This window comes from Salmo salar, chromosome 01, assembly GCF_965601325.2.
Source record: "Salmo salar chromosome 01, fSalSal1, whole genome shotgun sequence".
In the NCBI taxonomy this organism is placed as follows: Eukaryota; Metazoa; Chordata; class Actinopteri; order Salmoniformes; family Salmonidae; genus Salmo; species Salmo salar.
In genome coordinates this window covers 73109066-73123592 of record NC_138291.1, presented here as the reverse complement: position 1 = coordinate 73123592, position 14527 = coordinate 73109066, and the positions used below count along the sequence as shown (strand labels likewise).

Here is a 14527-nt window from a genome sequence, read left to right as displayed (position 1 = left end):
ATGCTGCTGTTCTTGCTACTTTCACACTGTTTTAGCCATTCTGCTGGTCTCTTGTGTTTATTAAATAGATAGATTTGGCTCATTAGATTTGGCTCTTTATGAAAATAAATAGTGTGGTCATCAAGTTAGTCATCCATGAAAGCAATTCAGTTTGTCCTTCTCTTAGCAACCTAATGCTTCAACCCAACTCTCCTTGAATAGTCCAACAAGTGGCCGCTTTCTAAAAGGGCTATCTCTAGGGACTATCACTAGGGATAAACATTTTGTGACAACTCTGATAAAATAATTGCATGGCAGTCTTATTTTTTAAAATACAAGTTTCAGGAAACTGCTCTATATGTATTGTGGTTAGTGACATTTACCATTAAACCCAACACAACTCAATATCAATTGTAAAATACTATGCAGTGTGTGTTATTTACCACGTATGGGACAAAGTGGTAAAAACCCTAAGCAAGTCTCAAGTCTTAACTTTCGAGTCTCATGTCAAGTCACAAGTAATAAAGGGCAATTATCAAGTAAAGTCCCATGTTCCACAAGTGTTTTATCACAATTTCGTAGCATTTCAATACAGCAGTGATTTTGGACCCACATGTTTTACAAACTGCATCACCCCCCCACATAGTGGGATGCAACGATTTTTAGGACCGATGATGCCCTGATGCAGAGGTGGCACCACAGGTCCCAAAGTGGTGTGGCAAATTTATTTTCCCTGGTGCCCGGAGCCTCTCCTAATCTGAAAACCTAACCAAGTATAAAACAGGACCCTATATGGTCTGACAGTGATTAGTTAGTAGTTGTAAAAAGGTATTTATATGGGCAATGATGGGAGTGGGACCAGATTGACATTTGAGTCATTTAGCAGATGCTCTTATCCAGAGCAATTCAGGTTAAGTGCCTTGCTCAAGGGCACATCTGCAGATTTTTTCACCTAGTCAGCTCGGGGATTCAACCATTGACCTTTCAGTTAATGGCCCAACGCTCTGTTAGGGCTAGGGGGCAGTATTTACACGGCCGGATAAAAAACGTACCCGATTTAATCTGGTTATTACTACTGCCTAGAAACTAGAATATGCATATAATTATTGGCTTTGGATAGAAAACACCCTAAAGTTTCTAAAACTGTTTGAATGGTGTCTGTGAGTATAACAGAACTCATATGGCAGGCAAAAACCTGAGAAGATTCTGTACAGGAAGTGCCCTCTCTGACCATTCCTTGGGCTTCTTGACTCTCTTTATTGAAAACGTAGGATCTTTGCTGTAACGTGACACTTCCTACGGCTCCCATAGGCTCTCAGAACCCGGGAAAAAGCTGAATGATGTCTTTGCAGCCCCTGGCTGAAAAACATTAGCGCCTTTGGTAAGTGGTCTATCAGAGGACAATGAGACTGAGGCGCGTGCACGAGGCGACCCCATGTTTTTATTTTCTCTCTCTTTGAACTAAAACACGGTTTCCCGGTCGGAATATTATCGCTTTTTTACGAGAAAAATGGCATAAAAATTGATTTTAAACAGCGGGTGACATGCTTCGAAGTACGGTAATGGAATATTTAGATTTTTTTTGTCACGAAACGCGTCTTCTTTACCCTTTCGGATAGTGTCTTGAACGCACGAACAAAACAGAGGATATTTGAACATAACTATGGATTATTTTTAACCCAACCAACATTTGTTATTGAAGTAGAAGTCCTGGGAGAGCATTCTGACGAAGAACAGCAAAGGTAATAACATTTTTCTTATAGTAAATCTGACTTTGGTGAGGGCTAAACTTGGTGCGTGTCTAAATAGCTAGCCCTGTGATGCCGGGCTATCTACTCAGAATATTGCAAAATGTGCTTTCACCGAAAAGCTATTTTAAAATCGGACATAGCGAGTGCATAAAGGAGTTCTGTATCTATAATTCTTAAAATAATTCTTATGTTTTATGTGAACGTTTATCGTGAGTAATTTAGTAAATTCACCGGAAGTTTGCGGGGGGTATGCTAGTTCTGAACGTCACATGCTAATGTAAAAAGCTGGTTTTTGATATAAATATGAACTTGATTGAACAAAACATGCATGTATTGTATAACATAATGTCCTAGGATTGTCATCTGATGAAGATCATCAAAGGTTAGTGCTGCATTTAGCTGTGGTTTGGGTTTATGTGACATTATATGCTAGCTTGAAAAATGTGTGTCTGATTATTTCTGGCTGGGTACTCTGCTGACATAATCTAATGTTTTGCTTTCGTTGTAAAGCCTTTTTGAAATCGGACAGTGTGGTTAGATTAACGAGAGTCTTGTCTTTAAAATGGTGTAAAATAGTCATATGTTTGAGAAATTGAAGTAATAGCATTTCTAAGGTATTTGAATATCGCGCCACGGGATTCCACTGGCTGTTGCGTAGGTGGGACGATTTCGTCCCACCTAGCCCAGAGAGGTTTTAACTACTAGGCTACCTGCTGCCTAGGTATACAGATATGTTCTAAACAGGTTACGTTGTTTTTAAGAAATTCTGGAAAAACTCCTGGCCCTAGGGAGGATGAAAACCCTGTCAAACTGCAGCAACCTTGTACTTGTTAATATGAATTATATTTTAAAACGACACTTTCCTTTACACAGACACAACCACTGCAATTGGACAATAGAACTCACAGGGCAGAGCTTGCTTTATGCAGGTTTTCATCATATAGGCCTATGCAACTGCAATTCAAAAGTAACTCAGTGTGTTTATATAATCAGTATTGTGTTTGATTACTTTCAGTTAATAATTTTGGATTATAAAGGTCAGCCTAGCCAGCCAGCCAGCCCTAGTTTGAATACAGTCTTCCCTGTAGCTCAGTTGGTAGAGCATGGTGTTTGCAACACCAGGGTTGTGGGTTCGATTCCCACGGGGGGCCAGCACAGAAAAATAAAAAATAAAAATGTATGAAATTGTATGAAATGTATGCATTCACTACTGTAAGTCGCTCTGGATAAGAGCGTCTGCTAAATGACTAAAATGTAAAAAAATGTAATATAGCCTAAACCAAGTTTGATCACATTTTCTCCTAACACAAATAAACGGGCTATAAATTGGCTAGATAACAGTACCATTTTGTTTACCCTGGCCAGAGTGCAAGACGTTACAGGGCGCATTGGCTGTAGCCTATGCAGCTGCAGTAGTTATCAGTAGCCTAGTTGATCAGACTGAGAAATCTACTTGTTTTCTTCGCATACAGTTTAGGTGTAGGGCAGCGGCAACATTTCTGTGAAGAGTTCTTGCTTGTGTATATCGGGAGTGATGTGTTATCACCTTTGCTAAATAAATACCTGAGGTCAGTGGAGCATCACACGCTTTGCTAGACCTGTGATTTCTGTGAATCTGATTGGTCAAGACACAGAACAGAACGCACAGAACCTACAGCACTCGTATATAAAGGACAGAAATGCTTACATAGTGCACAAGACGACAAATCAAGTCTCGAGTTATGCAGTTCAAGTCCAAGATAAGTCATGAGTCATAGATGCTGAAGTCAAAGTCAAGTGGCAAGTGTTTTTTCTTTTAGCCAAGTCGTGTCTCAGGTCACAAAATGTGTCACGTGACTCGAGTCAACACCTCTGGTTTTTACCATTGAAGACCATTAGAGACCATAATATTGGAACCATTAAAACTGATGTAGCCTTGTAGTTTTCTTGTTCACCATGAATGGTCCAATATAAACTAATACAGACCTTTTTTGAAGGGAATAAACCACACGCAAAGGGGCCATTTCCTTGACACAAATTACACGTGAAAGAAGGACAAACTGATTTGCTTTCATGGAGGACTGGACAATGACCTGAATTGTTATGATGACCACACAAGGTCTTTTCATCATGACACGAATCTATTGGTTTTCTACCAAAAATTGCAAAGGAAATGTTGTGACATAAGAAAGCAGGAAAATGTATAAAAGAGTGTGGCGGTATATCAAGAACAGCAGCATCTAGTGGTCAAAACCTGGTACTTTCACAATATTTTATGGTAAATAATGCAAGTGACTTCAATAACAAATTTCTCTGAAAAGGGGGGAAAAAAACATCACCAGATTCACAGGTAATACATTATATAGTATGGAGAAGCAATACTCCAAGCTGAAGCTTCAAACTACTTGTCAAACATATAGAACCTATACAGTATATTGGTTGCTGGGGTGGGATTGGCATGGGGTGTCTGTGGTCCGTAGGTAGCTTTGACAATTTCTGGGGATTCCTCACGTCTTATAGACTGACAACTCGCACTACATTCTTCCACTGCTCTGTCGTTCGCTGCATACTTTAGTCTGAGACTGCCATCATTGAAGTTGTTTGTGGTGATGAGGGGTGTTATACAAAACAAAGTTTGTCTTCTCTAACCAACCAGAGTATCAAACCCGATGGCACATTTTCAAACTGCCGCTTTACCCACGTGTTCTGGCCCAACCCATCGGTTTCTGGACCAATCAGACAGCCCCGAATGTGTTCGCATTCGGTGAAGTGTCAGGGAGGTACTCGAATCCAGACCCATTGTGGAGAACAAACTAACGTCCGTGGGTGTGGCGTAGCGTTTGGCCGGAGCAAGTAGTCTGGCAGCCAGGCAACATGTCTTACTCATTGGTAGGAAGAAGTTTGGTCCAAATCGGATGTTGGGAACTATAACTATTGAATATTATCTGAATCCTATAAATTAAAATGGCCTATTTGGGTGCAATAAATTAGCTTAATTTCTCAGAGAACAAAATAATGTTTCAGGAATGCCAGTCTTAACTGTTTCTAACTATAGAAACCATTTCAGAACAATCTGAGATGGTGGGTGTCATGGCTTGGTGAAATGACATGGAACGACGCTGAAATCACAGCGAGGGTGTCACATCAGACATCACGGCCTAAATGTCAGGCTGTTTAAAACATCAGCAGCACGAACAGCCCCTGGGCTACATGCTGAATAAGTCAATTCACTCATTAACAAAACCAACACTGCTAATGCCCAGCTTCAAATAGAACATGACACATCAGGGTAAAATCACTTTAGTTAAACAGATGCTTAATAAAGAGAGGCATTGTGTTTGGTGTCAGTTGGAACATATTTGGAACATACGGTAGGTGGAACACATTTTCAAAAGCCATCTGTTTCATTGATGAGGGAGTTGGATGCAGAAGATTTGATTAGATTATTATTAGATGTTTGAAGAACAACAAAGTTCTCTCCAAATTTCCATCAAAGACTTATGTTGTCGGACAATGTGAGTTTGTCGTTTAGTCAACAGTAGGCTCATACACAAGCAACATAGAGAGCAATAGTAATAGAGTCTTTTTGTTGGCATTAACTCCATCATGGTTCGTTGCCCAAAGTCTATGGGCAAATGCATGGAGTTTCTGTAGGGTTTTTGATAAATGCAAAAATAAGGTCTGTGATAAACACACACTTAGGAGATCTTATACTGAACAAAAATATAAATGCAACATGCAACAATTTCAAAGAATTTACTGAGTTAGTTCATTTAAGGAAATTAGTTAATTTTAATTAATTAATTAAGCCCCAATCTATAGATTTCACATGACTGGGCAGAGGCGCAGCCACGAGTGAGCCTGGGAGGGCATAGGCCACCCACTGGAGAGCCAGGCCCAGCCAATCAGAATTAGTTTTTGCCCACAAAAGGGCTTTATTACAGACAGAAATACGCCTCAGCACCACATCAGACGATCCCACAGGCGAAGAAGCCTGATGTGGAGGTCCTGGGCTGGCGTGGTTACACGTGGTCTGTGGTTGTGAAGCCAGTGGAACACACTGCCAAATTCTTTAAAATGACGTTGGAGGCGGCTTATTGTAGAGAAACAAACATTCAATTCTCTGGCAACAGCTTTGGTGGACATTCCTGCAGTCAGCATGCCAATTGCATGCTCCCACAACTTGAGACATCTGCACATTTTAGAGTGGCCTTTTATTGCCTCCACCACAAGGTGCACCTGTGTAATGATCATGCTGTTTAATTAACTTCTTGATACCTGTCAGGTGGATGGATTATCTTGGCAAAGGAGAAGTGCTCACTAACAGGGATGTAAACAAATTTGTGCTCAATTTTAGACAAATAATATTTTTGTTAGTATGGACAATTTCTGGGATCTTTTATTTCAGCTCATAAAGCATGGGACCGACACTTTACATGTTGCGTTTATGTTTTTGTTCAGTGTATATGTTTTCTTCTATGAGATCGGCTAACGTAACTTTTTGTGAATTTTGAAGCATTTATGTAATTTAAAAAAATCACAGTGCACATAAGTCTTCATAATTCATAAAGGTCATGTTAACTGGCTGATCTTATACGTTTTGTTCTATGAGATAATATCTCCTAAACCTGTGTTAACCTCAGACCTTATTTTTCGGCGTTTATCCCAAAACTGTATTCTATTCCCCCCATAGGAATGGCTGAACGAACCAGAGGTAACTCATTTAGGTTTTTTAGGACTTCAAGCTGGCGAGCTCTATTTCCCTAACCTAGGTTTTCTGTCTGTTTTCCAGATATCCCAATGTAAACATTCACAACTTCAGCACCAGCTGGAGGGATGGCATGGCTTTCAACGCCATCCTCCACAAACACAGACCTGACCTGATAGACTTTGACAAGCTGAAAAAGTCAAATGCCCACCACAACCTGCAGAATGCCTTCAACCTGGCAGAGCAACACCTGGGCCTCCACAAGCTACTGGACGTGGAGGGTTAGTACAGAGTACACACATGGAAACATGAACACACGCATACTTCATTTGCATTACACACTCTGAATATACTCATCGGCGCATGACTCTGTACTGTTTTACATAGTCATGGAATTCCATAGTCTGGTGAAAACATCACATACCGTGTACACAACAGCAGGAGGGTGGAGGAGCTGCTTACACTGCTGAAGCATACTGTACTCTAGCCCTGCCTCTCGTGCATCTGCCAGTGTTTTATGCCATTATCACAGTACATTTATACCCAGACATTATCACCCTTAAAGAATGTCATATTATCCCGGTATGAATACATAGAAACCTGACAACTGTTACTACTGTACAACACTTACAGAATCCATATCGTGTAGTTTGACAGGCCGCTACTTCTGGGTCGCGTCTTTAATGTAGTTCAACGGGTGGCTGACAGACCCATTATAGGAGGGTGACAGGTACAAACAGAAAGGCAATGTTCACCGCTGGAGCTCTTTCTTTTTAAGCGTGGCAGAGTAATGGCTGTGTTAAATATTTAGTAAGCGGTGGTTCTGAGATCTCAGCATGCTTTCTCAGAGGTCTGCAGTATGGGGAAGAAAGAGACACAGGCATGAGAACGCTTCCGAGCATAGCAGCCCCTCTACCCCGACCGCCTCTGTCTAAACATAGCTACTAAATCAATTTTCCCTCAAATAAATTCAATTTTTCTCAGCAGAGCAGCGCGGAAGCCAAGCCCTCTGTTGATGTCTGTAGATTAGGGAAACATGGGGCAGTCGAAGCCATTTATGTCTGACTCTTATTGTGTGTGTGTGTGTGTGTGTGTGTGTGTGTGTGTGTGTGTGTGTGTGTGTGTGTGCGTGTGTGTGTGCGTGTGCGTGTGTGTGTGCGCGCGTGTGTTTGTTACCTCTACAGATATCAGCGTGGACCACCCTGATGAGAAGTCCATCATCACCTATGTTGTGACCTACTACCACTACTTCTCCAAGATGAAGGCCCTGAAGGTGGAGGGCAAACGGATTGGGAAGGTGAGGGGTCAGAGTTCGCATCTTCCACAACCTGGATCACAAGAGAACAAAGTATCTTGTCCCTGTACTTCTTCAAGCACAATCATTCCCTTTACTTTATGACAAGGCCTTATATTTGAACTTTCCCACCGATGTAGCTATAATCAGTATATAATGTATGTACTGTTATACTGATTCACCACCTTCATCTCCCAGGTGCTGGACAATGCCATTGAGACTGATAACATGATTCAGAAATATGAGAGTCTGGCCTCTGACCTCCTGGAATGGATTGAACAGACCATCATCATCCTCAACAACCGCAGGTTTGCCAACTCCCTAGTGGGGGTGCAGCAACAGCTTCAGGCCTTCAACACCTACCGTACCGTGGAAAAGCCCCCTAAGTGAGTCACACACACACACACACACACACACACACACACACACACACACACACACACACACATACATACATACATACATACATACATACATACATACATACATACATACATACATACATACATACATACATACATACATACACACACACACACATAGCGAAATTAAAAAGTCTTACACCATATCCTCCACCTATTTTCCACACAGCAGCTTGTAATTTACTGTAACATTACAGTATCAATTGGCAGAATTGACTCACCAAGGACTAAACTGAAACTGTCAGGGATTCTAGATGTGTACCCTATTACTGATATACAGTTGTATCAGATTCATGGTGAACTAACTCCTCTTGGCACACTGCTCTTGCTAGTATCACTTTTTTTATTCAAGCTTCGTGTCGGCATTCGTCAGAGCTTTTTTCAGAATTACATTTTTTTATTCTGAGAACTGGCCAAAAGTAAAGCTTGCTTAGACAGATGTTTCAGCCTGTTGAAATGGACTCTGACACCATTTCCACAGAGGCAACAATGTCACCCCTACTGCTGACAAAATACCTCTCCCTCTGTGGACTACTGGCCTTGGACTACGGGCAGAAAAAATAATGCTGATCTTTATGTTGACAGATGGAGCTGGTTGGCTCAACGCAAAAGTCAAAAAGCCACCAGCCATTAGGGAGATTAGCCAAATTCCACTCAGTTTCTCCTCGGTAAGGTTTACGCTCAACATTCAAATTGTTTCTGTTTCTGTCAGGTTCACTGAGAAAGGCAACCTGGAGGTTCTCCTCTTCACCATCCAGAGCAAGATGAGGGCCAACAATCAGAAGGTCTACATCCCGCGGGACGGCAAACTCATCTCAGACATCAACAAGGTGAGACCTATTGCTCTTTAAAGAACAGGCTTATTTATCTCTTATCTTATCTCGAAACATACACTCAGAAACCCATTATGTGGTGTCCTCAATTAGAATGGATTAAGGTGATTGACAGACAGTTTAAGGGCGGTAAGCTGATCGACAGTGGGTTGAAATAGATTTAATAGATAGACATGGTTTCTGTAAGTTTGGTATAGTTGATGACAGGAAGATTTACTTTGCTTTGTGCTAGGTGGATTTAGTTGCTAGGTGGATTTAGTTGGTGCAGTTGCTAGCTGGGTTTAGTTGTTTGATGGTGTGGTAAGACCATAAGACAAGTTAAAACAGGTTTAGTACAGTGGATATATTAGGTCCATATATTGTACGCCGCACCTGTGTGACCGTTACTCGATCGTGTGTGTGTGTGTGTATGTCAGGCCTGGGAGAGGCTGGAGAAGTCAGAGCATGAGAGGGAGCTGGCGCTAAGGACGGAGCTGATTCGTCAGGAGAAACTGGAGCAGCTGGCCCGCCGCTTTGACCGCAAAGCCGCCATGAGAGAGACCTGGCTGAGTGAGAACCAACGGCTCGTCTCACAGGTAACACACACACATACACTCATGAAAACACTAATGCCGCACGCTCATTGATACACGCACACTATTGGTACACACTAACAATGACGCCACTCCTACTGTATTGTCTACATTAACTCTATTGGTTCATAGCATACCCTTGTGGTCATACAGAGTAATGTACAATGAAGTCATTTACTGATTCATCCTCATGATCTTGACCCATTTAATATCCCTGCTAGTTCTAAAAACATAAACTGGCTGTTATTATGGCGATTATGCCACTGCTTAGCAGTTAGATACAAACCTGTAACTCTCCTCACTCCTTATTCCTCTCCCCCTCTTCCGCCCTCCCTCAGGACAACTTTGGCTTCGACCTGCAGGCGGTGGAGGCCGCCACCAAGAAGCACGAGGCCATCGAGACGGACATCGGCGCCTACGAGGAGCGTGTGCAGGCAGTGCTCTCCGTGGCCAAGGAGCTGGAGGCAGAGAACTACCATGACATCAAGCGCGTGACTGCGAGGAAGGACAACGTGCTGCGTCTGTGGGAGTACCTGTTGGAGCTGCTGAAGGCCCGGCGCATCCGGCTGGAGATGAACCTGGGCCTGCAGAGGGTTTTCCAGGAGATGCTTTACATCATGGACTGGATGGATGAGATGAAGGTGAGGAAGATGATGATGATGATGATGGAGGGATAGATTGGGGACTTTGGTTGGATGGTGGGGTAACAATTGTTTTGATACAGTAGCTTACTCAGTGACATATTTGTGATGTAAGAGCTATTGCCTATTTCTTAGTTACATTACCCACTATTGACCCCAGTGACCTGTGGCCTTCCTGACCCTGGAGATGTGTCCTGTATCTTCAGATGCTGCTGCTGTCTCAGGACTATGGGAAACACCTGCTGGGAGTGGAGGACCTGCTGCAGAAGCACACTCTGGTGGAGGCTGATATTGCCATCCAGGCCGACCGCGTCAAAGCCGTCAACAACAACGCTCAGAAGTTCGCCATTGATGCAGAGGGTGAGTAACATGTTCTGGGATTACAGTCGTTTGTGGGTGGTAGGTGATTATGCTCTCTCTGTGGGTAATACCTGTAGGCTATAAAAGAGATGTGAGATGAATTGTATCCTGAAAGGGTAAAGCTATACAGCCTGTTGTAAAGTCCTAGCCAATGCTGCCACTTGTCCGCAAAATAAGTCATTGATCTTTGTCTGGTAAAGCCTGTATTCTCAGTTTAAATGATAAAAGTGTGCTAATTGTGATGTGTTCCTGTCCCCTCTTTAGGCTATAAGCCCTGTGACCCCCAGGTGATCCGGGACCGAGTGGCCCACATGGACTTCTGTTACGCAGAGCTGAGCCAGCTGGCCGCCGAGCGCTGCGCCCGCCTGGAGGAGTCCCGCCGCCTCTGGAAGTTCTTCTGGGAGATGGCCGAGGAGGAGGGCTGGATCCGGGAGAAAGAGCAGATCCTGTCCTCGGAGGACTGCGGTAAGGATCTGACGGGCACCGTGCGTCTGCTGAGCCAGCACCGCGCCTTCGAGGATGAGATGATCGGCCGCGCCGGCCACCTGCAACAGACCATCAAACAGGGAGAGGAGCTGGTGGCCGCCGACCACTTCGGAGCCGACAAGATCCGTGAGCGCATCCAAGACATCCAGGAGCAGTGGGCGGCCTTGGAGAGGCTATCTGCCGTTAGGAAGGCCCGGCTGGAGGAGGCCTGCAACCTGCACCAGTTCCAGGCTGACGCCGACGACATCGACACCTGGATGCTGGATGTTCTCCGCATTGTGTCCAGTGCCGACGTGGGCCACGACGAGTTCTCCACCCAGGCCCTGGTCAAGAAGCACAAGGATGTGGCCGAGGAGATTGCCGGCTACCGACCTGTCATCGACGCCCTGCACGAGCAGTCCAAAACCCTGCCCGGGGAACAGACTGGCTCAGAGGAGGTGCAGGGGCGCCTGTCAGGCATCGAGGAGCGCTATAAGGAGGTGGCTGAGCTGACCCGGCTGAGGAAGCAGGCCCTACAGGATGCCCTGGCCCTCTACAAGATGTTCAGCGAGGCGGACGCCTGTGAGGTGTGGATCGATGAGAAGGAGCAGTGGCTCAACAGTATGGAGATACCAGAGAAACTGGAGGATCTGGAGGTGGTTCAGCACAGGTAAAGACACCCAGCCTAACCATGCTTATTCAGTCCAGATGCATTATGTCAGTTGATATATTTGGAGATTTGCTGTTATCATTTCAGGACAACCCATTCTCTTGAGGCAGACTGTGTAGACGTATAACTCCCTCAGTGAAACCACTTTGCAAAGGAAATGAGTTGTAAGAATATTTCCCATCATGTTTGCAGTAACTTTGTATGTTTTTCACAGCCAGAATGAAATGAATGTTCTCCCGGCGGTTTGATTGGGCATTGGAATGTAGCACAGTGAAAGGGATCTGTGAAACTAACACCTTTTTATGCAAGCACGGGTGGGCCGCTAGTGTAATGTGTGGGAGCTAGACTCCCATAATTCACTTTCCACTTAACAACAGAGCCCACAATGTTTTAAAGCCAATCATTCTAAAGTCTTCCCACACAGAAGAAACAGGCACTTGTCCTCAGTTCGCTAAGTGTTTTGGACAGCGGTTCAATGGCTTGTTTACTCCAATGTGTGTCTTTGGTCTGAAATGATCTCTCCCCCTCCACACTGTTTACTCACAGTGCACCGCATGGAATCATTCCCAGACTCCTGTTTCATTGGCTTTGCTTCTGTGTGATATACTGGCAACTGGAACATGACATTATAGTTCAGCTGGAAACAAAGCATGTTAACAGGATTCACATTAAGATAACATTGTTTCCATATGTTTATGTACAGTACACTCATTCCCTCTGCCACCTCTACCATTTCTACCTCTACTCCTCTACCTCTCCCTCTCTAACTCCCCCTCTCTACACCATCATCCACCCTCTCCCTCTATTCCTTCCCTTCCTCTTCCTTCCCCTTTTCTACCCCCTCTTCCCCCGCAGGTTTGAGAGTCTGGAGCCAGAGATGAACAACCAAGCTTCCCGCGTTGCCGTGGTGAACCAGATTGCTAGGCAACTCATCCACAGTGGTCACCCCAGTGAAAAGGAGATCAAAGCCCAACAGGACAAACTCAACACCAGGTATAGTAACACCCTACATCAACCTCAACACCAACTACAGTTAACCTCAGTTAATAACCTCTAGTGGAAAAGTACTGTTCCCTGACTGTGTGTGTGTTTCTACATCTCTCTAGATGGAGCCAGTTCCGTGACCTAGTTGACCTGAAGAAAGACTCCCTCAACTCAGCTCTGGGTGTACAGAACTACCACCTGGAGTGTAACGAGACCAAGTCGTGGATTCGCGAGAAGACCAAGGTGATCGAGTCCACCCAGGAGCTGGGCAACGACCTGGCCGGGGTCATGGCCCTGCAGCGCAAACTCACCGGCATGGAGCGCGACCTGACCGCTATCGAGGACAAGCTAGGAGAACTGGGGAAGGAGGGGGAGCGCCTTGCAGCCGAGCACCCCGACCAAGCCCAGGGCATCATGGGTCGTCTGGGGGAGATCACAGGAGTGTGGGACGAGATGAAGGGCACCCTGAAGAACCGCGAGGAGTCCCTGGGCGAAGCCAGCAAGCTGCAGCAGTTCCTCCGGGAGCTGGATGACTTCCAGTCATGGCTGTCCAAGACCCAGACGGCCATCGCTTCAGAAGACATGCCCAACACACTGACGGAGGCCGAAAAGCTGCTGGCGCAGCACGAGGGCATCAAGAACGAGATCTGCAACTATGAAGTGGACTACCAGAAGATGAGGGACATGGGGGAAATGGTGACCCAGGGCCAGACGGACGCCCAGTACATGTTCCTGAGGCAGAGGCTGCAGGCCCTGGACACAGGCTGGAACGAGCTGCACAAGATGTGGGAGAACCGTCAGAACCTGCTGTCCCAGTCCCATGCCCACCAGCTGTTCCTCAGGGATACCAAGCAGGCTGAAGCCTTCCTCAACAACCAGGTAACATCACATTATATTACACAGTACAGTCTCCATTTGGCTCACACAAATGTTAGTAAGAACTAAGCAAAATAATATGTCGGATAGACTGGGTGGCACAGTGTCCAAGGCGACTTCTGAAAGCGCGAACCACCGCATTTAACCATAGCAAGGTGACTGGGAATATTGTTGAATACAAACAGTGTAGTTATTCCCTCCGTAAGGCAATCAAACAGACAAAATGTCAGTATAGAGACAAAGTGAAGTTGCAATTCAACGGCTCAGATACGAGACTTATATGGCAGGATCTACAGACAATCACGGATTAAAAGGGAAAACCAGCCACGTCACGGACACCAACGTCTTGCTCCCAGACAAGCTAAACACCTTCTTCGCCCGTTTTGAGGATAGCATAGTGCCACCGACGCGGCCCGCTCCCAAGGACTGTGGGCTCTCGTTCTCCAAGGCCAGCGTGAGTAAGACATTTAAGCGTGTTAACCCTTGCAAAGCTGCCGGCCCAGACGGCATCCATAGCCACGTCCTCAGAGCATGCACAGACCAGCTGCCTGGAGTGTTTACAGGCATATTCAATCTCTCCCTATCCCAGTCTGCTGTCCCCACTTGCTTCACAATGTCCACCATTGTACCTGTACGCAAGAAAGCAAAGGTAACTGAACTAAATGACTATCGCCCCCTAGGCACTCACTTCTGTCATCATGAAGTGCTTTGAGAGGCTAGTTAAGGATCATATCATCTCCACCTTACCTGAGACCCTAGACCCACTGCAATTTGCTTACCGCCCCAATAGAGCCACCGATGATGCAATCACCATCGCACCGCACACTGCCGTATCCCATCTGGACAAGAGGAATACCTACGTCAGAATGCTGTTCATTGACTATAGCTCAGCCTTCAAAACCATAGTACCCTCCAAGCTTATCATTAAGCTCAGGGCCCTGGGTCTGAAACCGCCCTGTGCAACTGGGTCCTGGACTTCCTGATGGGCTGCCT

General features: G+C 45.1%; 1 protein-coding gene across 2 annotated transcripts in view; it reads left to right on the top strand.

Annotated features, from left to right (window-relative positions):
- LOC106608059 (spectrin beta chain, non-erythrocytic 1) overlaps positions 1-14527 on the top strand; it is a 116607-nt gene that overhangs the window by 79460 nt on the left and 22620 nt on the right. For both annotated transcript variants that reach the window (XM_014205747.3, XM_014205739.3), the window contains 10 exons: positions 6502-6698; positions 7602-7714; positions 7910-8097; positions 8846-8963; positions 9383-9541; positions 9877-10179; positions 10386-10539; positions 10804-11674; positions 12530-12667; positions 12781-13537. In XM_014205747.3, coding sequence (XP_014061222.2) covers positions 6502-6698; positions 7602-7714; positions 7910-8097; positions 8846-8963; positions 9383-9541; positions 9877-10179; positions 10386-10539; positions 10804-11674; positions 12530-12667; positions 12781-13537 — 2998 coding nt within the window. The remainder of the gene's footprint in view (positions 1-6501; positions 6699-7601; positions 7715-7909; positions 8098-8845; positions 8964-9382; positions 9542-9876; positions 10180-10385; positions 10540-10803; positions 11675-12529; positions 12668-12780; positions 13538-14527) is intronic.